At 41.4% G+C, this 27,806-nt stretch overlaps 1 protein-coding gene across 3 annotated transcripts; it reads right to left on the bottom strand.

The window, feature by feature from the left end:
• Nucleotides 1–91: 91 nt before the first annotated feature.
• On the bottom strand, nucleotides 92–27,622 carry camk2a (calcium/calmodulin-dependent protein kinase II alpha). Of its 3 annotated transcripts, XM_042431827.1 has the most exons (18): nucleotides 27,448–27,622; nucleotides 25,881–25,975; nucleotides 17,177–17,236; nucleotides 12,372–12,426; nucleotides 11,693–11,758; nucleotides 9,182–9,254; nucleotides 8,970–9,072; nucleotides 8,466–8,549; nucleotides 7,392–7,486; nucleotides 7,154–7,276; nucleotides 6,973–7,056; nucleotides 6,575–6,617; nucleotides 3,555–3,595; nucleotides 3,338–3,386; nucleotides 3,110–3,185; nucleotides 2,934–3,028; nucleotides 2,593–2,821; nucleotides 92–761 (listed from the first exon to the last, which is right to left on the bottom strand). In XM_042431827.1, the coding sequence occupies exons 1-18, from the start codon at nucleotides 27,507–27,509 to the stop codon at nucleotides 758–760; spliced, it is 1,437 nt and encodes a 478-aa protein (XP_042287761.1). In that variant the 5' UTR covers nucleotides 27,510–27,622; the 3' UTR covers nucleotides 92–757. The 3 variants fall into 3 exon arrangements, with proteins under 3 accessions (XP_042287761.1, XP_042287762.1, XP_042287763.1); XM_042431828.1 differs by lacking the exons at nucleotides 11,693–11,758; nucleotides 12,372–12,426; nucleotides 17,177–17,236; nucleotides 25,881–25,975; nucleotides 27,448–27,622 and adding exons at nucleotides 10,956–11,135; nucleotides 11,404–11,506; XM_042431829.1 differs by lacking the exons at nucleotides 11,693–11,758; nucleotides 12,372–12,426; nucleotides 17,177–17,236; nucleotides 25,881–25,975; nucleotides 27,448–27,622 and adding an exon at nucleotides 10,956–11,358.
• Nucleotides 27,623–27,806: the final 184 nt, after the last annotated feature.

The raw sequence follows: 27,806 nt of genomic DNA, 5'->3' as shown, positions 1-27,806 counted from the left end.
GCTAACACTAGTTAAACTATTTCAGTAGCTCCAGTAACTAATGGGAGAGCTTTATTGCTCTTCTAAAACTTGCTAAAATAAAAAAAAAATCTATTTCTGCACCTGTTCATTTAACAAGAGACAACATGTAAATCAGACAGTTATAGTTTTTCTCTCTTGATGGAGCTAAGCTAGCAGCTTCCCCCTGCTTCCAGTCTTTGTGCTAAGCTAGGCTGAACACATCTTGGACCTGTTTCGATGCTGGACAGAAATAATTTCTCGAAGTTAACAGAATTGAAAACTATAAAACTTTCATTTTGTCCACAAGGGGGCGCTGTGGTGTCATGAACGGAGGTTTGGGGCAGTTTGAACACTAAAATCAGTTGTGAAGGAGGCATCAGACCTGTCAATCATCCAGAATACACAGAAAACTAAAAACATGAGTTATGAGGTTTCCACACATGAATACAACCTGTGCTGTGCAGCTGTACTGCACCAAGAGACCTGATTGGCTAATCACAAGGGGGCGTGGTTGAAGCAAAGTCCAAAGAAGCTGAAAAAGGAAGCTGACTGGTTGATTGGTTGATTGATTATGCAGTTCACTACTGGACTAAGTTGGAGTGATGCTTTGTGTCCCCACCCTCGTCTCCTCCATTTTGTTTTTCTCCAGCTTCTCAAACAAATCCCAGATGGTCAGTATCAAGACGCCTGGCCTGCTGTCAATCAATCAGTTGTCATGGCGACGGTGGCCCACTCAAAGAACCGCCCACTCTGGAAGTTAACTGGACAGACAAATGACAAACATCGCAAAGTAATCAATTAAAAAATACTGTTCTGAGTTATATAAAAGCTGAGATTAAATCAAATACAAGTCAACAAAATGAGTTTTTAGGAAACAGTCACCACACAATGATAACATAAGTTTGACAGAATAATAAAGTTCACCAAATATCGACAAACACGTCTGTTTACTCCCCCAACATCTTGTTCTCAGGGTTGTTCATCAGATGCAGATCTCTGCCAGATGTGTAAGTTTTCTCATATAGATGTATGCAAAGTTTCTAATAGTGTTTTTGTACAGTAGAGGCTGTAAAGTACAGTTTTCTTTAAGATGCAGAGAATAGTTTAGTTGTATCGTAACCAAGCATCCTGCAGGGTTCAGCCGACTGTATAAACTTCATGAGGAAACAATAAACGGGATGATAAGTCTAATGATGATGATGTCACAGATGTTTGCTATGTGGGAGGCGGGGTCTAATGATGATGATGTCACAGATGTTTGCTATGTGAGAGGCGGGGTCTAATGATGATGATGTCACAGATGTTTGCTATGTGGGAGGCGGGGTCTTATGATGATGATGTCACAGATGTTTGCTATGTGGGAGGCGGGGTCTAATGATGATGATGTCACAGATGTTTGCTATGTGGGAGGCGGGGTCTAATGATGATGATGTCACAGATGTTTGCTATGTGGGAGGCGGGGTCTAATGATGATGATGTCACAGATGTTTGCTATGTAGGAGGCGGGGTCTAATGATGATGATGATGATGTCACAGATGTTTGCTATGTGGGAGGCGGGGTCTAATGATGATGATGTCACAGATGTTTGCTATGTGGGAGGCGGGGTCTAATGATGATGATGATGATGTCACAGATGTTCGCTATGTGGGAGGCGGGGTCTAATGATGATGATGTCACAGATGTTTACTATGTGGGAGGCGGGGTCTAATGATGATGATGTCACAGATGTTTGCTATGTGGGAGGCGGGGTCTAATGATGATGATGTCACAGATGTTTGCTATGTGGGAGGTGGGGTCTAATGATGATGATGATGATGTCACAGATGTTAGCTATGTGGGAGGCGGGGTCTAATGATGATGATGTCACAGATGTTTACTATGTGGGAGGCGGGGTCTAATGATGATGATGTCACAGATGTTTGCTATGTGGGAGGCGGGGTCTAATGATGATGATGTCACAGATGTTTGCTATGTGGGAGGTGGGGTCTAATGATGATGATGATGATGTCACAGATGTTAGCTATGTGGGAGGCGGGGTCTAATGATGATGATGTCACAGATGTTTGCTATGTGGGAGGCGGGGTCTAATGATGATGATGTCACAGATGTTTGCTATGTGGGAGGCGGGGTCTAATGATGATGATGTCACAGATGTTTGCTATGTGAGAGGCGGGGTCTAATGATGATGATGATGTCACAGATGTTTGCTATGTGGGAGGCGGGGTCTAATGATGATGATGTCACAGATGTTTGCTATGTGGGAGGCGGGGTCTAATGATGATGATGATGTCACAGATGTTAGCTATGTGGGAGGCGGGGTCTAATGATGATGATGTCACAGATGTTTGCTATGTGGGTGGGAGGCGGGGTCTAATGATGATGATGTCACAGATGTTTGCTATGTGGGAGGCGGGGTCTAATGATGATGTCACAGATGTTAGCTATGTGGGAGGCGGGGTCTAATGATGATGATGTCATTTCAACACTGCGGTTCAGAGCACATCCTGATATGAGGATTTCTCTTCAGTCTTTATTGATCATGGTGACACGATATTCGCGTCGTTAAAAGTCGGATTTTAACTCGCTCTTACTTGCTGAGCGTGGAGGCAGAGCCTGAGCGGTGGAAATGGACGATCTGCCACTTCCCGTCCCGGCGGTGCCACACCCTGGTCTCCTCCGATTGGGCGGTGCGAGGCGTCCCGTTGGCGTCGATGTACTGCGTCACTCTGATGTAAGCGATGCAGGCCGCCTCGTCCCCAACCAGGTGGATGTGAGGATTCAAGATGGTGGTGTGGACGGGTTTACTGTTCTTAGACCACACTGCGGAGACAGAGACAGACAGCGGTCACCTGGACAGGTAGGACGACATTTACCGAAGTGGCGATGAGTGTGTAAATACACTCAGTCATGCAGGAAGTTTTGTTCAGCTCACAGTTCTCAAAGTAAAAGCGATGGAAGTCCAGGCCTTCGACCAGATTCCCCAACGCCTCGGGCTCGAACGCCGTCACAGCCGGGTCGCACATTTTACTGAGAGGACAGAAAAGATCAACCGAGAGGACAGAAAAGGATTTCATGGAGATGATATAAGATCTGCCGTGTGTTACATACGTGTAGCTCTCGAAGTCTCCGTTGCTGATCGCCTCGATGAGCTGCTCAGTGACTTTAATGATGTCCTGTTTCCTCACTGAGAGACAGACAGGCAGAGAGACAGGCTCTGTAAGGACGGCTCGGTCTTCACAATAACAATAAAACTTTATTTATTCAACACATTTCATACGAAAAGATGTCGGTGAGGTTAAATTATAATGAAAGTTTCTGGATGAAAGCAGTTCTCACCTCTGGTGTCTTCATCCTCTATGGTGGTGTTTGTGCTCTCAGATGATTCCTACAACAACAGTAAGAGTGTGTTTAAATTGTTCCTGAGCTTTCAGCTGTCACACAAATCAGCCACAAACCAGATTTCTCTTGTTTTATTTGTCCAACTCACAGATTTAACCTTAATAAACTACAGTAATAATAATAATAATGATAATAGTGATAATAGTGTTGTTACTTTGACTCCGTCAGCCTTCTTGTTGCTTCCACTCTTTCCTCCTGAACGAGGGATGAGAATGAAGAGAAGGAGAAGCAGCAGAGTCAGAAAGAAAGGAACAAAGGCAGAGAAGAGGAGTGAAGGCATCGTACCGACGACCGCTGCCGACGTGCCCTTCGGCAAACCGCCTGTCTGTCGACTGCGTTCCTCGAGAGGGTCAAACAACCGAAAACAAGGAGGAAAATTTGACGAGAAAAAACTGATTCCAAACTCAAGCAGAAATGTGAAAGGAAAGAATAAAGAACACTACTGAGGAATGAAAATCAAAAACATGTCAAATAAAACAAAATTCCCTTTTGAAGTCAGACGTTCAGGTGGAAAAAAAATCCCAAATAACAAATCACCCAGAACTTAAAAACTTTGAATCCAGCGCTGCTTCCTGCCTCCGACTGTCTGCATGAAGCCACAGACCAGCTGTTCCAGTACAGACAGACAGACAGATGGAGGGAGTTCCCAGCGTGACATGTGGGTCACTCAGAGAGAGTCGAGGCCAAATTTAGGAACAACTTGAGATAGTTGGAGAGCAGAAAACATTCCTGTGTGTCAGACGGAGCGTCCACACCGACCGGATAAATCTGAAAACTTTATTTCAGAGCTCCGTCCGCAAACTGAACTGGAACACGTCTGAAACCCCTCCCTGTATCACAGACACTAAACAGTTTACTCAGTAGTGAGCAGACACCAACTAATCAGAATAAAACGTTGACATCATAGGTTTCTGCAAACCACAGAAATATCAACACGTGACGTACGCATTAGCGCGGTTCGAGGCCCACTTCCTGTTTCATTCGACAAAACCTGGTGTTTTTAGCGTGTTTTTATGTTTTATTTTATTTTAACCCAAACCAAGTGGTCTTTGTGGACCTGAACCCACAGCGTAAAACATCATTATTCAACAGGTAGGAATGTTGATATTCAACGTTTCTGTGGTTTGCAGAAACGTTCGACGCCGACGTCGTAACCGTCAGCTGTAGAGTTGAGTGTCTTTAAAACGTGCATTGCATTGCATTGTGGGATTGTTAGCAGGAAGTAGTGAACATACTTTTGACACACTCAGCATTCAGACACTAATAACACGGTGGAGGGTAAATGTAGGGCTCTATTTCACACACATGGATCCTGATGGTTTGATAGTTTTATGTGGATTTACTAGCAGGAGATAAACGATGATCACTCAGATCACATATCTGAAGATATTAAAAAGCTAAAAGTACAGAAATGGATTTAATGACTAATTCAGTAACAATAAACACTCAGTGTTTATTTAAACTTGAGGATCTCTTTATGTTTGCGTACAGTTGTAATTTCTGTTAATTAATTTCTTTAACGTTAACAAATCGATGAATAAAGTGCAGAACGACTGTAGTCAAAGTGTCCCGATGCAAGAAACGTAGCGTGTTGCATCTTGTGTGAGCAGTGAACTTTATTTATTTTATTTTATTTATTTATTTGATTTTATCTAATTTGATTTATTTTATTTTATTTTATTTTATTTTATTTTATTTTATCTTATTTTAATTTATTTTATTTTATTTTATTTTATTTTATTTTATTTTATTTTATTTTATCTTATTTTATTTTTTTCTATTTTATTTTATTTTATTTGTGTTCATCTTATTTTATTTTATTTTATCTTATTTTGTCCTTCATGGTTTTATTGTGTTCTGTTGTGCTATTTATTGTGTTTTTTATCTCGCTGTGCAGCACTTTGGAAACCTCGTGTTTGTTTAAATTGTGTTTTATAAATAAAGGTTTGGATCTTCTAATCGTTTCTATTATATGAAGAATAACAGCTGGATTCTCTCATCTTAGTGTTAACACACGTTTACACACATGACGCTGCTGCAAACATCCGCCAGCTTTCATGATGCTTTTTGGCTAAAAAAATACATATTTGCAAATAACTTAAAATGTTAAAAATATTGAAATGAATGTGACACAATTTAACGACTGACAATGACTGAAGGAGTTGATGCTTTTTGTTGTTTTTTATTTGATTTGTTTCATAACCTCACACAGTTTATCAGGTGATGTGACGGTGTCACTGCAGTAACAGAAGGTTTAATAATAATAATAATAATAATAATAATAATAAAGAGTAAAGCTTATATCTACAGCTCCTCCCTGTCTCAGTTCCTCCTTCACTGGTTTCCTTCATTAGTGCTTATTTCACTTCTTTACCTTCATTTCATCCGTTTCTTCTCTTTTAGTCTGTTTCCTGTCATGTTTTTCTTCTTCCTACATAGCGTTGGCGGCGTGCTCGTGTGTGTGTGTGTGAAGGAAGCAGTGACGACATGGTGGTGGAGGGGGGGGGAATCTTTGGGACTTGTCTCACTCTCATATAATAGCTGCAACACCTGTGCTGAAACATTACATGACCCCTCTGTGACATCTGATTAAACTCCACACACCATTAAAGACGCAGACCAATAGAAAGAGAGAATGATCCATTTCTGACTTAATGTAGACGTACAGTAGTCTGACAGAAACACACACCGTCTGTGATAATGTGTGTGTGTGTGTGTGTGTGTGTGTGTGTGTGTGTGTGTGTGTGTGTGTGTGTGTGTGTGTGTGTTTGCAGATTGAAGCTGCAGTGTGGACGCAGCCTGAGTGTTTCCTGCTATCTATAGATCTGTGTGTGTGTGTGTGTGTTTGAAATGTTCTGACAGCTGCTGCACACACACACACACACACACACACACACACACACACACACACACAGTGCTAACCTGTTAATTGTGTGTAAGCCGACAGCTGATTGGTCAGTTCCTCTGTTACTGTGTGTGTCTTAACTCTCAGCTACTGAACACAAACCTGCAGGTCAAAGGTCCACAACACACAGCCGCTACGGGTCATGTGACACCCCTGACAACCAATCAGGAGACTGAACAGCTGTTTGATTTAAAACATCAGCCTGTCTGACGCGTCACACGACCTCTGACCTCTGACCCCCAGGCGACGAGACGAGCCGCTGGTCTTACCGGAGAAATTCCTGGTGGCCAACATGGTGGTCAAAATGGCTCCCTGAAGAAAGACAGACAAATAAGATTAATAATTAAAACTATTTTAAAACTTTTAAAGGTAAAGTAAATCTTATGTCCTCAGAAATACTCCAGGAAAATAAGACACAGTAAGCGTCCGTCAGTGAGATCTGAAGGTAAAAGATGCTTCAGCTGTGTCTTTATGTTCTTCTCTGTTTGAATTTATGTGTTTTTACAGGCAGTTGTTGTTGTTGTGTGAACGACGCCATAATACATTTAATTCATTCATATTCAATTCTTTATACAAGTTTTAAAGAGAAAGAAATACCCAGAATGCACTAAGGTTCACTAAGGACGACCTCTGGTTAACCTCTATTTGACCTCTGACCTCAGCCTACCTTCAGTTTCCGTCTGGCGTTGAACTTCTTCAGACACTCGACCGTCTCCTGTCTGTGCATGCAGGACGCCACCGTGGAGCGATGCTGAGAGGAAGAACAATCATCGTCATCATCATCATCATCATCATCATCATTATCATCTGTCAGAGCAGGGTAAGAGGTCAGAGGTCAGCTGACTCACAGAGATCCAGGGGTGTTTGAGCGCCTCGGCGGCTGTGATGCGTTTGGCCGGATTGATGGTCAACATCTTGTTAATGAGGTCTTTGGCTTCAGGGGTCACCGTGTCCCACTCCGGAGACGGGAACTAGGACACGAGGCAGACAGGATGAGGTCAGCAGCAAAGCCCCGCCCCCAACACACACACAGACCAATGACTGAGCTCCGTCATTACACTACAGGTAAACAGTCATGTGACCTACATCATAAGCTCCAGCTTTGATCTGCTGGTAGAGACGATGTTGATCTTCATCCCAGAATGGAGGATAACCGACCAATAAGATGTAGAGAATCACACCTGAGGGGAGAAAAAACACACCTGAGAGGGCACGAGTACAGGAGACAGTAGAGGAGACTAGAAGACAGTAGAAGACAGTAGAAGACAGTAGAAGAGACTAGAAGACAGTAGAAGAGACTAGAAGACAGTAGAAGAGACTAGAAGACAGTAGAAGACAGTAGAAGACAGTAGAAGACAGTAGAAGAGGGTAGAAGACAGTAGAAGAGGGTAGAAGACAGTAGAAGACAGTAGAAGACAGTAGAAGAGACTAGAAGACAGTAGAAGACAGTAGAAGACAGTAGAAGACAGTAGAAGAGACTAGGAGACAGTAGAAGACAGTAGAAGACAGTAGAGGACAGTAGAAGAGACTAGGAGACAGTAGAAGACAGTAGAAGAGACTAGAAGACAGTAGAAGAGAGTTGAAGAGACTAGAAGACAGTAGAAGAGACTATAAGACAGTAGAAGACAGTAGAAGAGACTAGAAGACAGTAGAAGACAGTAGAAGAGACTAGAAGACAGTAGAAGACAGTAGAAGACAGTAAAAGAGAGTAGAAGACAGTAGAACACAGTAGAAGACAGTAGAAGACAGTAGAAGACAGTAGAAGACACTAGAAGACAGTAGAAGACAGTAGAAGAGGACTGAAGAGACTAGAAGACAGTAGAAGAGACTATAAGATAGTAGAAGACAGTAGAAGAGACTAGAAGACAGTAGAAGACAGTAGAAGAGACTAGAAGACAGTAGAAGACAGTAGAATACAGTAGAAGACAGTAGAAGACACTAGAAGACAGTAGAAGAGGGTAGAAGACAGTAGAAGAGGGTAGAAGACAGTAGAAGAGACTAGAAGACAGTAGAGGAGACTAGGAGATAGTAGAAGAGACTAGGAGACAGTAGAAGACACTAGGAGACAGTAGAAGAGACTAGAAGACAGTAGAGGAGACTAGAAGACAGTAGAAGAGACTAGAAGAGACTAGAAGACAGTAGAAGACAGTAGAATCTGACCACAGGCCCAGAGGTCGACTGCTTTGCCGTACGGATCCTTCCTCAAAACCTCTGGAGACAGATAACCAGGAGTCCCCGCAAACCCTGTAAACACACACACACACACACACACACACACACACACCGAGAGAAACGTAAACAGGTTGCTGCATGGTTGCCGGGGTGTTGCCAGGTGGTCTTCTGTAAGATGCTGTAGTTCTTTAATAAAAAAATTTTTTTAAAAAAAGGAAAATCATACTATTAATTTTTTTTTTTTTTTAAAAGTTAAATAAAATTAATCAAACTAATATAGAATTAAAAATGAACCAAAATAGAATAAAAAGTAGAATATACAAACATAAAGAAAAATGTAATTAAAATGAAACAAAGAATAAATTAAAATAAAATACAAATGAAATAAATGAACTTAAATTTAACAAGTTACAACAGGTAGAGTGCAGAGTCACACTAGTACTAGCAGTAGTAATACTACAGTAGTACTACAGTAGTACTACAGTATCTTACCGAACCAGGCCTGCTGGTCTCCCTCCACCTCGATGGCGAGGCCGAAGTCGGCCAGTTTGACCGCCGCTCCTTTAGACTTGGAGGCCAGCAGCAGGTTCTCTGGCTGGAGACACAGCACACATGCTAACACGCTAGCTCTGCCCATTGGTTTACATCAGCAAGGCTAACAATGCTAATAGGACTGTTTCAGTCTAGTGATGTCATAACGTTACCTTCAGGTCTCTGTGGACCACACCCATCTGGTGACAGTGTAGCACCGCCTCCAAAATCTGCTGGATACAGTGACTGCACAGAGACACAGAGGTCAGAGGTCAGAGACACAGAGGTCAGAGACACAGAGGTCAGAGGTCACGTGTCTGTGGTATGAGGATGAGGAGCTGAGTCTGTGACCTACAGGGATGAGGTTCAGCACCTGCTGCTGGCTGGTGTCTACATCATCTACATCTTCATCTACATCTACATCTACATCTACATCATCTACATCTACATCATCTACATCTACGTCTATATCATCTACATCTACATCTACATCATCTACATCTACATCATCTACATCTTCATCATCTACATCTTCATCATCTAAATCTACATCATCTACATCTACATCATCTACATCTTCATCATCTACATCTTCATCTACATCATCTAAATCTACATCATCTACATCTACGTCATCTACATCTACATCATCTACATCATCTACATCTACGTCATCTACATCTACATCATCTACAGCTACATCATCTACATCTACATCATCTACATCATCTACATCTACGTCATCTACATCTACATCATCTACATCTACGTCTACATCATCTACATCTACGTCTACATCATCTACATCTACATCATCTACATCTACGTCATCTACATCTACGTCTACATCATCTACATCTACGTCTACATCATCTACATCTACATCATCTACATCATCTACATCTACATCATCTACATCATCTACATCATCTACATCTACATCATCTACATCTACATCATCTACATCATCTACATCTACTTCATCTACATCTACGTCATCTACATCTACGTCATCTAAATCTACATCATCTACATCTACATCACCTACATCTTCATCATCTACATCTTCATCTACATCTACATCATCTACATCTACATCATCTACATCTTCATCATCTAAATCTACATCATCTACATCTACGTCATCTAAATCTACATCATCTACATCTACATCACCTACATCTTCATCATCTACATCTTCATCTACATCTACATCATCTACATCTTCATCTACGTCTACATCATCTACGTCTACATCTTCTACATCTACATCATCTACATCATCTACATCTACATCTTCATCTACATCTACATCATCTACATCATCTAAATCTACATCATCTACATCTACGTCATCTACATCTACATCATCTACATCTACATCACCTACATCTTCATCATCTACATCTACATCTTCATCTACGTCTACATCATCTACATCTACGTCATCTACATCTACATCATCTACATCTATGTCATCTACATCTACATCTTCTACATCTACATCATCTACGTCTACATCTTCTACATCTACATCATCTACATCTACGTCATCTACATCTACATCATCTACATCGTCTACATTAACATCATCTACATCTTCATCATCTACATCTTCATCTACGTCTACATCATCTAAATCTACATCTACATCATCTACATCTACATCTTCATCTACATCTACATCTACATCTACATCATCTACATCATCTACATCTACATCTTCATCTACATCTACATCTACATCTACATCATCTACATCATCTACATCATCTACGTCATCTACATCTACATAATCTACATCTACATCTACATCATCTACATCATCTACATCATCTACATCTACATCATCTACGTCTACGTCTACATCATCTACATCTACGGAGTTGTAGTGGACTGTGTGTCAAGCTTCAAGTTCCTCTGCATCCACATCTCCGATGATCTCACCTGGTCCCTGAGCTCCTGGGTAACTGGGTGCCGCATCACCAGCACCCAGTTACCCACCATCAAGAACATTTACCCCGAGCACCGGCTGGGCAGAAACATCATCAAGGATGCGTCTCATCCCAACCGTGGACCTCCACCCTCCTCCCATCCGGCAGCGTTACAGGAGCCAGAACCCCTTCACTGTTCAAACAATGTCACTGTTCAACCTCCTCTCTGTGTATCCGTATTTAAAATATTAACATATATAATATTTGTATATTGTCTCCACTGCCTTACTGTCCTGCATTCATCTGTAAATTATACTTTTCTCTTGCATTTCTGGTTAGACGCTGACTGTTTCTTTGATAATCGTTTGACATTGACAATAAAGTTGAATCTAATCTAATGAGCGGGAAGAAGTGATTCAAGTTCATGTTTCCATGACAACAGACATCTGATTTGAGCTCACCTGTCACTCAGCCGTTCACACCTTCGTTGTTACTCAGTCTGAATAAAACAGTGTCTCTCGGCTCGTTTGTTTACGTTTTAAACAGCTGATTGTGGACCAGGTGTCATGTGACCTGGAGGAGAACCTGCTCCGTCACACTTGGATTAAAAATAAAAAATCCATTAATGTTTAGAGATTTACACCTCGCTGCCTCTCTGCGTGTGTCTGCTGTCACCTGGTGTTCAGGCTGAAACACAAGTTAGACGAGTGGATGAAATGATTGACTGATGAATGTTTGTGTTTTTCTTACCTTGCGTCAGCTTCACTGTAATATTCTCTGGCTACAATATCTTCAAACAACTCTCCGCCCGTCACCCTGAGAGAGAACATTACAGCTAATTTAACATGTACATAACAAAACATAACGTGGATAACAATAACAACATATAAAGTGTAAAGTTACAACACAACAAAAATATCGTGATGTAAAAACAACGATAATGTTAAATTATAACTATGTACAAAGCAATATTTATTCTACAACAACATAACATCATAACATATGTTTATGTTATTAATACTGCAGCACTATGAATGAGAAGTGTGGTACAAATGAAATGTATTATTATTATTATTATTATTAATATATTATAATATAACAAAACAAAATATAGTGTGACAAACATATAGTGTTATTTTAATGTTATGTAATATATCATTAAAATAACAAACTGTAATGTGTCGTACTGTATGTTTTATTGTGTTATGTTATATTATTTACCACTATTACTCCAGTTAAATATATCATATAAAATAAAAAAAGTAATAAATAATATAACATGATACATAATAATGAAATGTAACAATATGATACAAAGTAACACATCACGACAAAGCAAAACATCAAAAAATGTGACATAATGTGACGAAACACGACGACATGATGTAACATGACATAATATCACATATATGTAACAGACAGAACTCACAGGTCAAAGATGAGGTAATGATGCGCCTCCTCTGAGATGCTGTCATGTAGCCGAACTGCAAGAAAGAAACGTTTTGTTTATCAAACAGGCGACTAGTGACGGAAGAAGTACTCAGATACTTTAACTGCAGTAAAAGTAGTGGTTTGGTCCCTCTGACTGATATATTATTATATATGACATCATTAGATTATTAATAGTGAAGCATCAGTGTTAGAGCAGCATGTTACTGTTGTAGCTGCTGGAGGTGGAGCTAGTTTACACTACTTTATATACAGTTAGCTAGTTTAGTCCACTGGTTCCCAACCTAGGGGTCGGGCCCCTCCAAAGGGTCAGCAGATGAATCTGAGGGGTCGTGAGATGATTAATGGGAGAGGAGATGGATGATCTGGATAACGGATCTGTGCCGGTGGAAGACAGAGTTGTGTGGGATGATGTGGTTCTCCATCATGTGCTCAGTACTACTCCTGCCTTCATGCTCCTCTTCCTAAACCCCATAGAGGAGTCTTCCTCCGCGTGAAGGTTTATGACCTTCATCCACATGACCGGACGTCATGCATGCGGCTGAGGAGACATTTCTCCTGAAGACGTGATGTTGATGAGAACTAGAACCTTCACAGTACTGTACAGCAGTGATTATACGACATGTTGTTGATGGGTTTTTGTCATTATTAATCATTATTGCAGCCTGGAATTTCAAGAATTTGTCTTTTTTTTTGTTTCAACTTTTTATTTTTCCACAATTAAACCACTAAATGCAAAGAATATTGAAGCAAACTGCTGCATTTCTGAGTCATTCTTGTTACTTGAGTACAGTCAGTACAGTAAAAATGTCTTGTTCTATAATAAAATACTGATTTATGTGACAAATCATTTAAACTTCCAAGATAAGAGTTCATCATTTATGCAACGCTTCCTGTTGTCTGTTTATTTTTCAGACATTATGAAGTGTTTTGGGTGGTTTGGCTGCGTGTTGGTGATCAGACTTCAGTATCGACTGATGCTCGTTAATTTCAGTCCTCCTCAGTGACATCATCCTGTCTGACGGAGCTTTATATGTTTAAAACAGCTGATAAAACATTTAATAAGTCGAGTCAGTCTGAGAACTGAAGAGAAGCTTCACACGCTGAGTGACGGATGATTTCCTGAACGCCGCCTCCATGTTGGACTGTGATGATAACTTACTGAAGCTGCGTCTGTCTGTTCCTGCGTATATTGTATAACAGGATATATAACAGAGGAAAGAGAAGAAGAAGCTGCCCACACACACACACACACACACACACACACACACATCAAATCCCTCTGCTGTACTGTGTAGGAGTTTCGAGAGAAAAACCTGATTAGTTCTTTTTGAGTGCTTTCACACAGGTGTGTGTGTGTGTGTGTGTGTGTGTGTGTGTGTGTGTGTGTAGGAGGAGAGAGGGTTTTGATGCCTTCACCTAAGGACATTGTTGCTTAGCAACACACACACACACATACACACACACACACACACACACACACACACAGAGTTACGTAACACTCCTCAGTATCTGTAGAGCATCACCTGCCCACACAGAGCTCTGATTGGATGCTCAGTTCGGCTGCAGCCCCCTGATTGGCCGGTTGGGTCCTCATGAGGTCATGTTTGAACACCTGACTGACTCTGGTTCAGTTTGTTTCCTCTTTAATAAAGACAGAGTTTGTTTTTTTTTGGTGGATTAGATCAGATTTTCCCTCACAGCTGAGAGTGTTTCATCTCACTGTAGAAGAGTTTTAAACACTAAACACACGTTTCAAGACAGGAAATGATCTCTCAGTAGATTCACTGTCACTGCATCTTTTTCTAGAGAGAATCGTCCTGACTGAGAGCTGAGATGATACATTTGGTTTGATGGACACGTTTTCATTGTTTTTTTATTGTTTTTGCATCGACTTTAGCATCTTCTTCTTCTGTGGTAGCATTCAGTCCAGATAAGATTCAGTAATTTTGTCTTCTAATTGTGAAAAATCTGCAGCGTTTTATATTCTACACCCACCTGTTCACCTCCGACACTTACAGACATCAGCTGTCAGCAGTGGAAAATAACATTTACTCAAGTACAGTTTTGAGGTACTTGTACTTTACTTGAGTATTTCCATGTGATGCTACTTTCTACATTTCAGAGGGAAATATTGTACTTTCTACTCCACTACATTTATTTGACAGCTTTAGTTACTTTTCAGATGAAGATTTGACACAATGGATAATATAACAAGCTTTTAAAATACAACACATTGTTAAAGATGAAACCAGTGGTTTCCAACCTTTTTGGCTTTTGACGTCTTACAAAAAGCAGTGTGTAGTCGGGGTCACATTTCACATGTCTATGAGTTGTTAACAGCTCCACCAAATAGTGATTTTTCCCTCTAAACTTCTCACATGCTTTCATTTCAATAAATGTTCAAATGATCCAATATTTCAGCAAAAATCAAAGATTAGAGAAAAAGTCCAAAAACTGAAAACAGATTTGTGTATCAGAACTTTGTTTTTTCTTCTTTCCTCTCCCATTAATCATCTCACCACCCCTCAGATTTATCTGCTGACCCTTTGGAGGGGCCCCACCCCTAGGTTGGGAACCACTGGACTAAACTAGCTAACTGTATATAAAGTAGTGTAAACTAGCTCCACCTCCAGCAGCTACAACAGTAACATGCTGCTCTAACACTGATGCTTCACTATTAATAATCTAATGATGTCATATATAATAATATATCAGTCAGAGGGACCAAACCACTACTTTTACTGCAATACTTTAACTACATCAAGCTCATAATACTTATGTACTTTTACTGCAATACTTTAACTACATCAAGCTCATAATACTTATGTACTTTTACTGCAATACTTTAACTACATCAAGCTCATAATACTTATGTACTTTTACTGCAATACTTTAACTACATCAAGCTCATAATACTTATGTACTTTTACTGCAATACTTTAACTACATCAAGCTCATAATACTTATGTACTTTTACTGCAATACTTTAACTACATCAAGCTCATAATACTTATGTACTTTTACTGCAATACTTTAACGACATCAAGCTCATAATACTTATGTACTTTTACTGCAATACTTTAACTACATCAAGCTCATAATACTTATGTACTTTTACTGCAATACTTTAACGACATCAAGCTCATAATACTTATGTACTTTTACTGCAATACTTTAACTACATCAAGCTCATAATACTTATGTACTTTTACTGCGGTAAAGGATCTGAATACTTCCTCAGCAGTACTTTACAGATCGAAGTACATTTAATCAGCTACTGAACAGATTTTAAGTGCAGATTTGAGATATTTCCATGTTTAAATTTTGAATGAAGGAGTTTTTAGTGACGTAAAGTATCTGAGCTGGTTATTTGTTGGTTTTGATGTTGACCTCTGACCTCTCTGATGCAGTAAAGTTACTCTGAGTGAATGTTTGTTGTTGTATTTTATTGATTTTTAGGCCGTTTAGTTTATTAGTTATGAGTCATATCTTCACATCATGTGTCTTTTTACACAAACTAAATTCTATATTTTTATAGAATCTGTCATAAATATCGACTGCAGCTGCTCACGGTTCCCATTTTCAAACAGCTCTGATCGTTCTGAGAGCTGATGAGAGGACAGTCTGCAGTACTTTTTTACTGAATCCTGAGTACTTTTCTTGTATCGGAGTATTTTTACTGCAGTCGAGGCTGTGAGTTGTTGACGTGTTGAGATCAGAGAGTCGGAGGAAAACCTCTCCGTCCTCTTTGTCTCTCGTCTCCGTGGTAATTATATCTCCTCATGAATTAGTGATTATGCTCTGGTTGCCGTTGGTAACGCCAACAGCTCCATAATTCATCATCATCATCATCATCATCATCCTTGTCATCCATTTTTAATCCAAAGTCATCGAGAGCCAAATAACGCCTGAGACAGACTGTAGTACTGACGGAGTACACAGTATACAACGCAGTAACAGTACACGCAGGGATGTAGTGGTCATAGTAGCTGCAGCAGTATTAGTACACAGTTCTAGTAGTAACAGCAGCAGCTGCTCATATAGTAGCAGTAGAGTTAGAGTACTAGTGGTAGAGGTAGTAGTATTGTGGTAGCAGTAGTAGTACAAACAGTGCTAGTAGTATCAGTAGTAGTAGCAGTAGTACAGAAGTAGTAGTCAAGAATATACGAGTAGAGAATCTGTAGTAGTATTAGCAGTAATAACAGTAGTAATATTTGCAGTAATAACAGTAGTAGTATTTGCAGTAATAACAGTAGTAGTATTTGCAGTAACAACAGTAGTAGTATTAGCAGTAACAACAGTAGTAGTATTAGCAGTAATAACAGTAGTAGTATTAGCAGTAATAACAGTAGTAGTATTAGCAGTAATAACAGTAGTAGTATTAGTAGTAGTATTAGCAGTAATAACAGTAGTACTTGTAGTTGTACTTGCAGTAGTAGTATTAGTAGTAATAACAGTAGTAGTATTTGCAGTAATAACAGTAGTAGTATTTGCAGTAATAACAGTAGTAGTATTAGCAGTAATAACAGTAGTACTTGTAGTTGTACTTGCAGTAGTAGTATTAGTAGTAGTATTAGCAGTAATAACAGTAGTACTTGTAGTTGTACTTGCAGTAGTAGTATTAGTAGTAATAACAGTAGTAGTATTAGCAGTAATAACAGTAGTACTTGTAGTTGTACTTGCAGTAGTAGTATTAGTAGTAATAACAGTAGTAGTATTTGCAGTAATAACAGTAGTAGTATTTGCAGTAATAACAGTAGTAGTATTTGCAGTAGTACTCACCGATGTTGGGGTGTTTCAGTAAACGACAGATTCGAGCTTCGCGGTCCAGCTTCTGATGATCTGACAGCAGACAGAAACACAGATATTACTGATCAGAGTTATTGATCAGGTATTGATGCACACAGAGAGCCCACATGGTCTGAGTTCTGCCTCCTGATTGGATATCTCAGCTGTCAATCAATACTACTGAACACAGAAACTCTCATCTGCCTTTAAACACTACAATACCCATGATCCTCGGCTGCAGCTGTTACGGAGAAGAAGACTCCTCATTTGCCAGAACATGAAGACGTGGATTTTCCAATGAATGAATGAAATAGTGAAATTTTTATTAAATATACTCGGCCTGCATGAGCCACAAGACTCCATGAATTCATACCAGTCAGGAGCAGAGATACGTTTCCAAACAGAGAAAAAGTCCCAAAATCAAATGTTCATTATCTACAACAAAATGTATAAATCACTGACAGAAACATGTGGTTTATAAACCGGAGAAACCAGAGTAAACACTAACTGAAGGCTTCTCCTTTCATGGCTCTCACAATGATCCAGTGTTTCTCCCCGTCTGTCTCTTGAGTCCACTCGTTGCTGTTTTCCTGACAGAATGATTTGGCCTAAACATGGACCCAGCAGCCGCAGACTCCCTTCAAATGGCTTCTCCTCCCACGGCAACCTCCTCAGGGACATCACCGGGGTCTCCGGGGCCTTATGGAGACTCAACAATCCGTGGGTGTTCAGGTAACACACACTGGCAGAGTTGTTGAGACAATTGCAAATCAGCTGACCCCTTTCTCAAACTTCCTCTCCTCCGCCTCCTCAAACCAGCGGTCAGACTGAAAGGACCAACCGAGGCCTGGAAGCGGCTCTCCACTGCGTCACAGCCTCCAACCCGTCCTCCTGGAGCACCCAGCCAGTTTGGATCAAGTACACTCACAGTCCCTGTTCTTCCGCTGCCACTGGTATTTCACCTTTTGAGTGTTCCCTCGGCTACCGACCACCACTGTTTCCTGCACAGGAAGGGGAGACTGCGGTGTCCTTTTCTTCACTTCGACGCGGCCGCAAGGTTTGGAGAGAGACCCGCCACCGAAGCCCGGCCTCCAACTACGTCCCAGGTCAGAAGGTTTGGTTAGTGTTCCAAAGACATCCCTTAAAAGAGAGAATCTAAGAAACTCTCACCTTGATACGCTATTAATCCTTCAATTGTCGGATTGAGACTACCGAAAACCATGAGGTACACCTATCTCTCCATGTTTCCCAGTTAAAACCAGTGTCTTCCAGTGGATTGTGCCCTCTTGCCAATCCCCCTCCACCTGCCTGGATCATCAATAACTACCCTGCCTACGATGTCTGAAGGATGTTGGATTTGCGCCATTATTGGGTCTCCAATATTTGGTGAACTGGGAGGGTTTGCGGTGCAGATGATCGTTCTCGGGTCCCTCGCTGCTTTATCGTGGACTCCACTCTCATTAGAGAGTTCCATCGGCGCCATCAGGACAAGCCTGGTGGGTCGCCTGCAGGCTCCCGTTGCGGGGGGAGGGGGGGGGGGGGGGGGCTACTGTCATGGCTCTCGCTATGATTGCAGTGTTTTCTCCCTGTGTTTCTGGTTCTTCCATCTGTCTCTCTGTGTTCCTGTGTGTCCATGGACGTGGCTACTCCCTCCTCCTCCTCCTCCTCCTGCTCCTGCTCCTCCTCCTCCTCCTCCTCCTCCTCCTCCTGCTCAACCTGCGACTGGCACACCTGACAGTATATTCACCCTGGCTCTCCTGCCAGTCTTTGTTCTGTTACCCGTGGTGGTAGTTAGATGCCCAACTTTCCTCTGTGTTTTTTTGCTCTTTAAGTATTTTATGTCTCCCGGTGCTCCAGAACTCCTCCTCGTGTGCCTGCCGGCTTGGTCCGTTCAACAGTCATCTGCCTGCCTGCCTGCCAAGACTCCTCTACAGTCACGCTCACCCCGGCCCTCCGTCTACCTGCCTACTCTCCACCGCCACGTGAAGCTCCACTCCTGCCTGCTCAGCCACAGGTTCATCGCTCCCTGCTGCTCCGCTCTGCTCAGCCCGCCTTCAGTGCTCTCCTGCCTCTCCAACCCACCACTTAACCGTCACTCACACTGATGGATCTAAGTTTTGCAATAAATCATTTTTCCCTGTCTCAGTGTGCTGCGTTTGGGTCCACTCGTTGCTTTTTTTATCAAACTTCAGAAACAACAGAATCAGTCGTCTCAGCCTGTAATTAACATGTTTACGTTGCAGCGACAGCGCCCTTCAGTGACGGGGCAAAGGAGGAAGTCAGGTGACGTTATTACAGAGACAAAGTCCACAAAGGGAGGGGGTCAACATCAGACTTTAACTCCAGAGATCACTGTTCTCCTGTTTACAACCAACAGTCGACTGTTTAAAAAACTACCATCGCCTTCTAACCTCTCTGAATTAAATGACACACAATGTCATTTAATTCAGAGAGTTTGTTGCCATCACAACTTCTCAGTTGTGTTCATGGAGACTTTTATAAAGGTCTTAATTTGTCCAACCAACAGTCCAAAAAGAGCCAGTTTATTTACAGAGAAGGAAAAGCAGAAAATAGTCAAACTTGGGGAGCTGGAACCACTGCTTTAAAAATTGTTTCAATATATATCTATAGATGACCTGATAATATAGACACAAGTTTCCACACCTGTGACTTGTTTGACTGTAATTAGTGTTTGTGTATAAATAGTCAATGAGACGTTTCATCAGCGCTGCTCTGACTTTACTGGATACTGAGTTTTGGGGAAAAGGTAGATGAACTTTATAAGCCAGATATCCAAAGATTTGAAAATGCCGATCAGTAGTGCTCAAGCTCTGATAAAGAAGTGGAAAATTAGAGGTTGTGTTGATATCAAGCCACCGTCAGATAGACCGACAGAGATTTCAGTTACAACCACCTGGAAAACTGTTCAGGTTGCAAAGAAAAACCCACATGCAGCTTCAGCTGAAAGTGGCTGTTTCAAGATGCACAATAAGGAGGAACTTCAACAAAAACGGGCCGCACGGTCGAGCTGCCAGAAAAAAGTCGTTACTGCACCAACGCCTCAAAACTGCCCACTAACAATCTGCCAAACAACACCGAGAACAACCTGAAAACTCCTGGAACAAAGTTATTTACACCAAAACTGAACTTTATGGTCACAACTACAAACACTATGAACGGTTCACATCATACAGATTCTGACAGGAATGTAAACCTATGAGCACAACTGTATCTATATATATATATATATATATATATATATATATACCAAGACACCTTCAGGTTATTATAATGATTATTATGTAATATTGATGATAAGAAGAGCTTCGATTAATTGTTGCAGCTTCAACAAAATCCATGAATATGATCTTTTCTGACATAAGGCTCCGACTGTCCTGTCAACACCGACGTGCTCCTCTATTCATTCAGATACTGACTATTTTTTTCATAAAAACGAAACAACTCACATGTATATTGATGGCATTTCTGAAAATAATGACATGTAAACAGTCTGTAAATAAGCTGAACAGAGGGTTAAAACCTGTGGTCAGCTTCTGTTGTTGTTCATTATGTTCTGACACTGAACCACAACCGTCCAAAGCCACAAACACCCTCTGAAGCAGCATCAGAGCATCGAGGCGTCTGATCCGACAGCGAGTTTCAGCTGAGCGAACAGAAGAGACTCGGTGTGATGACGAGTGTCCGGCAGCCAGCAGAGAAGCTGCTGTCCAACAGCTCGTCACACCAAACAATGACTGGCAACCAAAAGGCCTTTTATACATCAGAGCCGAACACAGATCTGTGCGGCGAAATATCAAACATTTCATCACAGGAATCCCCCCAAAAATCAGAGAAAACAAAAGCTGATAGAAGCTCAGAGCTGCGGAGATATTCTCAGATATAAACACACAAAACAAATGTCACATTGGCATCGAACCCAAACACACATCCAGAGATCAAAACTAAATAAAGCACAGATGGAGGCAGAGACTGAACCTCCACCAACACAAACTCAGACATTTGCTGCATTCTGAAAGTACCTGCTGTTGCCTACAGTCTGCATATAACTGGTTAATAAAACTTCTTCTGTCGTTGGTCGATGTGACGGATCTTAGGACATCCTGGTACTTCATACTGCTTCTGACATACAGTGTATTAGGACACACTGAATCTTTGGTAATTTGGTCACAACAGAAAGTCATGACATCACTTCCTGTCTAGCCTCTGTTCCACTAGCTGCGGTAAAGTCGGGCTCAGGTTACAGGAGTTTTGGGCCAATTCATCCCCGACTCATCTGGTCTGGGACCTTGTTCGGTACTGATGTTCGGCCCAGATTATCTGGTAATACGAGAGGTTTTACAGATCCAAGCTTAAACCTCCAGAACCGCTCGCAGACTCATCAGGCCGCCTCGAATGATTACGTCACTGCTTTCCAAGCGGGACCACGATAGCCAATTGACGTTTGAAATGGTGAAGAAACAACAAGCTGTTGTTTGCGTGTGTCGGACAGCCGAGTCAACATGAGACCTATAGAACACGTCTGCCGAGACTCCGAGAAGAGCTCTACCCCATGAGGTCACGTGACGCGCTGCTTTGCTCCCTTTGGCTCGATCATCTTCATAATAAACTGCAGTGTGTGACGTGCTGTTATTTTCAGATTGTGTCTTTGTGCATATTTGAGATTAGAGAGCAGAGAGTCTCTGAAGTTGCTCCTTATGTGCAATTAAAGAAGGTCAAATTTAAACACAATGAGTTCAAAATCAGCTTTAAAAGCTGTAAATATGGAAAAACGTCTGTATGTTTCAGACTTCAGGTTTCAGTCTGTTCCTAAACCGATGAATGAACTTTTACTGAAGGAGCAACTGGTTGTAAGAAAATGACATCAAACATCATGTGATGTGAGAGCTCTGCCTGGTCACTGATATAAACACTGTTTGAAATATCTCGTCTGTGGATACTTCAAACAGTAACTCAGCTCGAGGCTGCAGCGGTCAGGAAATAATATCATGAATGATGTGATGTGCAATTTGTTGCTTGTTAAAGCTGAAAATGTGGAGGAGGCTATTTGGCATCTTTACTCTGTTTAATGAGGGTGTGAAGAAGTGTTCATCTCCACAGAAAGTCTTCATTTCCTCTGATTATGTTTGGATCTGTTCATAAGCAGCGTTTATATTCCGTCTCATCATCGTCTAATGTCGGCAGTGTCGCGACAAAGACTGAAAACTAACAGCAGCGTCACCAGCACACGTTCAGATCATTATCATCATTATTAGAGCTGAATCAATTAATAAAGTCATTGATCAGTCAATCAATGTGCGTGCAGAGACGTCACCGTCACCAACAGTTGAGTTACTTCCTGCTTTTCTGTTTTATCTCGTTACAAACTGAACATCTTTGTGTTTTGAACTGTTGGTTGAAGTTTCACCTTCAGCTCAAATGTGACGTCTTTTCAAATATTTGCTGATGTCAGTTTCTCGCATGTTTCAGATTTTCTGTTTTTCTATCATCATAAACTGAATATTTTGGTGTTTTGGACTTTTGGTCGAGCAACACGAGACATCTGAAGACGTCATGATGGAATCTGAGAAACTGTGATGGACATTTTTTGTTGTCTTTTAGACAAATTAATTGATTTAAAAATAATCAAAGTCATTGATAATGAAAATAATGATGAGCTGCAGCTCTAACACACAGTATTTATTAGTCAGTTACTGTCTGATGACAGAAACGCTGTGATAGAATGTGGAGTTTGGCAGAAACGTCCACTGTCACCAACACACCTTCAGGTTATGATGATGATTATTATGTAATATTGATGATAAGATGAGTTGGATTGGTGCAGAGCTGTTACAGCAGCAGGTCTTCCTCCCATCACTGCAGAATAAAACTGACACACACACACACACACACACACACACACTTCTTTGTCAACTTTGCAGGGTGTTGCTAAGCAACCGAAGGAAATCTGAAAACCAGAATAGTGATCTGAAAAAAAGAAATCAACAGAAATGCAGAGATCCACGGCGTCGGCGTTTCTCTCTGTTTGGTCGTTGTGTTTGAATGTGACAGAGACCCGGAGAGATCAAGGGTCAAGAAGACAAACTCCACTGAACAAACATCAGCTTTCATTCTTCTGCTGGTTGTTCTCTGCAGATAACTGATAATATTTCAGTCTGTGACACAATTAAACATCAAAGATGCAGAAAAAATTAACAAATGAGACAAGAAACATTAAAAAAAAGAGACTTTGTGAAACAGACAATCTGACATCACGCCCACTTCACGCTGTGATTGGTCAGGTGTGAAAGTAGGCGGAGTTTCTCTCATCGTTCATTCTTCTCACTAATGATTTCTGTGAAACACCGTCTGCGTCTCCTCTACAGGTAGAAAACACCTCGACTGCAGCTCACAGCTCTGACTTTAAAACAATACTGAGAGAAATTCAACAGCTACCTGCAACAAATGTCAAATCTTTGAGGTAAATAATTGCATTCAAAATTTACGATGGATCGTTTGAAGGTAAACTTTAGGTTCAGGTTGAACTTTGAAGGCGTCAGACATGACAGCTCAGACTTTTGGTGAAACTTTAGACTCATAGCGAGTTGTAGTCCTGAAAAAAAAAGTCCTGAGATGTTTTACTGAAGAAAAGTAGAAAAACACAGTAAAAAAATACTTAATTACAAGTAAAAGTCTCTGCATTCAGAATATTACTTAGTATTGGCTGCAAGATGCATTTAAAGTGAGTGTTATATTTATCATATATAAGTATGGATATAAGTAGCATAAAATGGAAATACAAGTACAAGTGCCTCTAAAATGTACTTAAGTGCAGCACCTGAGTAAATATACTCAGTTACATTTCACCACTAATCAGAACCAATAAATATCACAAATATCACAAATGTACTCAGGTCAACGTCTGTGGTTCAGCTCCAGCTGCAGATCTTTGTTTCTCTCTTTCCACTGTGTCTAAAAGCATCAGATAAATATATAAACACCAGGCTGCAGACCCTCCGGGGCTGAAACATGAAGCCAGAACCTGCAGTTCCTTGAATGGCCACTAGAGACTCCAACAGCAAGTCAGTCCCCATAGACCCCCTTAGACTCCTACAGACCCCCATAGACCCCCAGAGATCCCTATAGCCCCCATAGACCCCCAGAGATCCCTCTAGCCCCCATAGACCCCCATAGACCCCCATTGACCCCAAAGACCCCCATAGACCTCATAGATGCCCATAGACCTCCATAGACCCCATAGACCCCATAGACCCCCACAGACCACAACAGACTCCCATAGACCCCCATAGACCCCCACAGACCCCAAAGACCCCCATAGGCCTCATAGACACCCATATACCCCCTTAGACCCCCACAGACCCCCATAGACCCTCATAGATGCCCATAGACCCCCATAGCCCCCAATAAACCTCCATAGACCCCATAGCCCCCATAAACCTCCATATATCCCATAGACCCAATAGACCCCATAGACCTCCATAGACCCCATAGCCCCCATAAACCTCCATAGGCCCCCATAGCCCCCATACACCCCATAGACTCCATAGATCCCATAGACCCCATAGACCCCATAAACCTCCATAGACCCCATGGACCCCATAGACCCCCATAGACCCCCATGTTAAAATGTCCAATTTTACAGCAGAAATAAACATGTTTACAGTTTGATACAACAAATACTTTTGGTCTCTAGTTTGTTTCCTCTTTATTTTAACTGTACATGTGAATGTTTATATAACTCACCTGTTTACTTTATTTTATCAAGGCTTAAAGTTCTGAATAATTAAGGACGAGGCTGCTTTGAGTGACAGGTGAGTGCCGTCACAGGAAAGTCGCTACCATGGCGACAACGATGGTTAGGTAACGTACCCATGGTGAAACCCCACATTCACAGAGTCTAGCCGTAGGAGCCAACAAAGGGCCAACCAAGGGCCGACAGGGGGCTGACAGGGAGACTGACTAAGGGGCCCAAAAGGAGGCTGACTGAAGGGCCAACAGGGGGCTAACTAAGGGGGCCGACTAAGGGGGCTGACTAAAGGGCCGACAGGGGCCAACTAAGGGGGCCGACTGAAGGGCCGACAGGGGCCGACCAGTGACTGACTAAGGGAATTGACTAAGGGGCCGACTGAGGGGCTGAATAAGGGGACTGACTGAAGGGGCCAACTAAAGGGCCAACATAGGGCTGACAGAGGAGTGACTAAGGGGCTGACAGGGGGCTGACTAAGGGGCCAACAGGGGCTGACTAAGGGGCCGACTAAGGGGCCGACTAAGGGGCTGACTAAAGGGCTGACAGGGGACTGACTAAGGGGACTGACTAAGGGGCCAAGTAAAGGGCCGACTAAGGGGCCGACTAAGGGGGCTGACTAAAGGGCCGACTAGGGGACTGACTAAGGGGGCTGACTAAAGGGCCGACTAGGGGACTGACTAAGGGGGCTGACTAAAGGGCCGACTAGGGGACTGACTAAGGGGACTGACTAAGGGGCCAAGTAAAGGGCCGACTAAGGGGCCGACTAAGGGGGCTGACTAAAGGGCCGACTAGGGGACTGACTAAGGGGGCTGACTAAAGGGCCGACTAGGGGACTGACTAAGGGGGCCAACTAAAGGGCCGACGTGAGTGAATGACGTGTTCTATGATCTGCATGTTAACGTGTCAGATATAACATGCGTGTAGCGTTCTCACCTCTGGCTGACAGTTTCTTGGTGTTGATGATCTTGGCGGCGTACTCCTGACCTGACAGCACCTTCACACAGCGCCGCACCACAGAAAACGCTCCCCTGGAAACAACAGGAGGAACCAATCAGCTGGATGCCTTTCTAACAATAATTATCACTTTTTTTTTGTTATATTTCCCTGAAATTGATGTATTTTGTGAAAATAATTTGCACGTTTTTACCAACTTATTTATAACAGTTATGTAAAATATGTTGTTAAAAATGATACTCGATTTGTGATTTTATTGACAACATTTAAGTTTGTAAATAACTTTCTGCATACGAGCGAAATACTCATTTTTAAAGAGACTGTGGTATGATGTCATCTGTGGCCTGATGATGTCATAGTGATGTCATTAGAGGTGTGGAGTTTAAAGACCAGAAAGAAGCTCTAATGAAAGACACCGACCAGGCTGCATCATGGGAAATGTAGGCTCCAGTGTTTGTGTAAGAGTCAAGTTATCTTTTTATTACTTTTCTGTTTTAATCTCTGTCTCTCAAACACACAGAAGAGCTGCAGCCTGATCAATAAGAAGGACATTGATATTGATTAATAATGATTTCCTTCTGCTGTTTTTCACAGTCAAACAGTTTCACAGAAACGTCTCTGTGAGTCTGTTTCTTATGAAAGCTGAATTCTGCCACCCACCATCACATTATGTAAGAGACCTGGCATTGTGTGTGTGTGTGTGTGTGTGTGTGTGTGTGTGTGTGTGTGTGTGTGTGTGTGTATATGTGTGTGTGTGTGTGTGTGTGTGGGTGTGGGCGGTGCGTGGGATGGGGTCAAAAAGGTTTACACTCCTTCTCCATCTCCTCCATCCATCTATCTGTCACTAATATGTCTTATTATTAATTATAATTATTATGGCCTATATATACATAATACATCTGTAATAATTACTATTGATATATTATTAATAGTTATGACAAAAAGAGGATAAATTAAATAAAAACATACAAATTAATGCAGAAATAAAATCCAAATTCAATAAAAATACACATTCAGTATTAGATGTACTATTGTACTTGTACTAAGTAAAATAATTAAATTACAGATATTACAAACAACTAAAAATAATGATACAAAATAACTACACGTAATGATACAGAAAACATAATGAAATTGTAAACTGTATTATTTAAAAATGCAACAATAATAAAAAATAATATTATATCATTTTAAATAATTATAATTATTATGAAAACAAACAAAAATTATATAACTCTCTCTCTCTCTCTCTCTCTCTCTCTCTCTCTCTCTCTATATATATATATATATATATATATATATATATATATATATATATATATATATATATATTAATTAATTAATATCAAGTGGGACCAAACAACAAGTTCAACATTAAAATAAAATGATACACATATCAGATCAGATCATATTTATGGTAACATTCATAATGATCATTAATATAATTATTCCAGTCGAACATACTGAAGCATAAATTGAAACAACTGAAACCAAATGAAAAGTTAAATGATGCTGATGATGAGGAGGATGATGAAGGGGGACCTACTTGCCCAGCTCCTCATACAGCTGATACTCTTCGGTGAAACGAGTGCAGATGACCGTTGCCATGGCGACCCGGCGGGGCGAGGGTCAGGGGGCTCCCTGTCCGTCTTCCTCTGAGGATGATGATGGTGGTGGTGAAGGTGATGATGATGATGATGAAGGCCAAGAGTTAGAGCCGTCTGTCTGTCAGTGTGAAGGATGGAGCAGAGAGGAAGAAGAGAAGAAGAAGAAGAAGAAGAAGCAGAGAGATGAAGAGGCTCTGGAGGAGGAAGAGTAGGAAGAGGAGGAGGAAGAAGAAGCAAAGAGATGAAGAGACTCTGGAGGAGGAAGAGGAGGAAGAGGAGGAGGAGGAGGAGGAGGAAG

The sequence above is a fragment of the Thunnus maccoyii genome, chromosome 13 (genome assembly GCF_910596095.1).
Source record: "Thunnus maccoyii chromosome 13, fThuMac1.1, whole genome shotgun sequence".
Taxonomy (NCBI): Eukaryota; Metazoa; Chordata; class Actinopteri; order Scombriformes; family Scombridae; genus Thunnus; species Thunnus maccoyii.
This window is presented reverse-complemented; position numbering and strand designations above follow the sequence as displayed.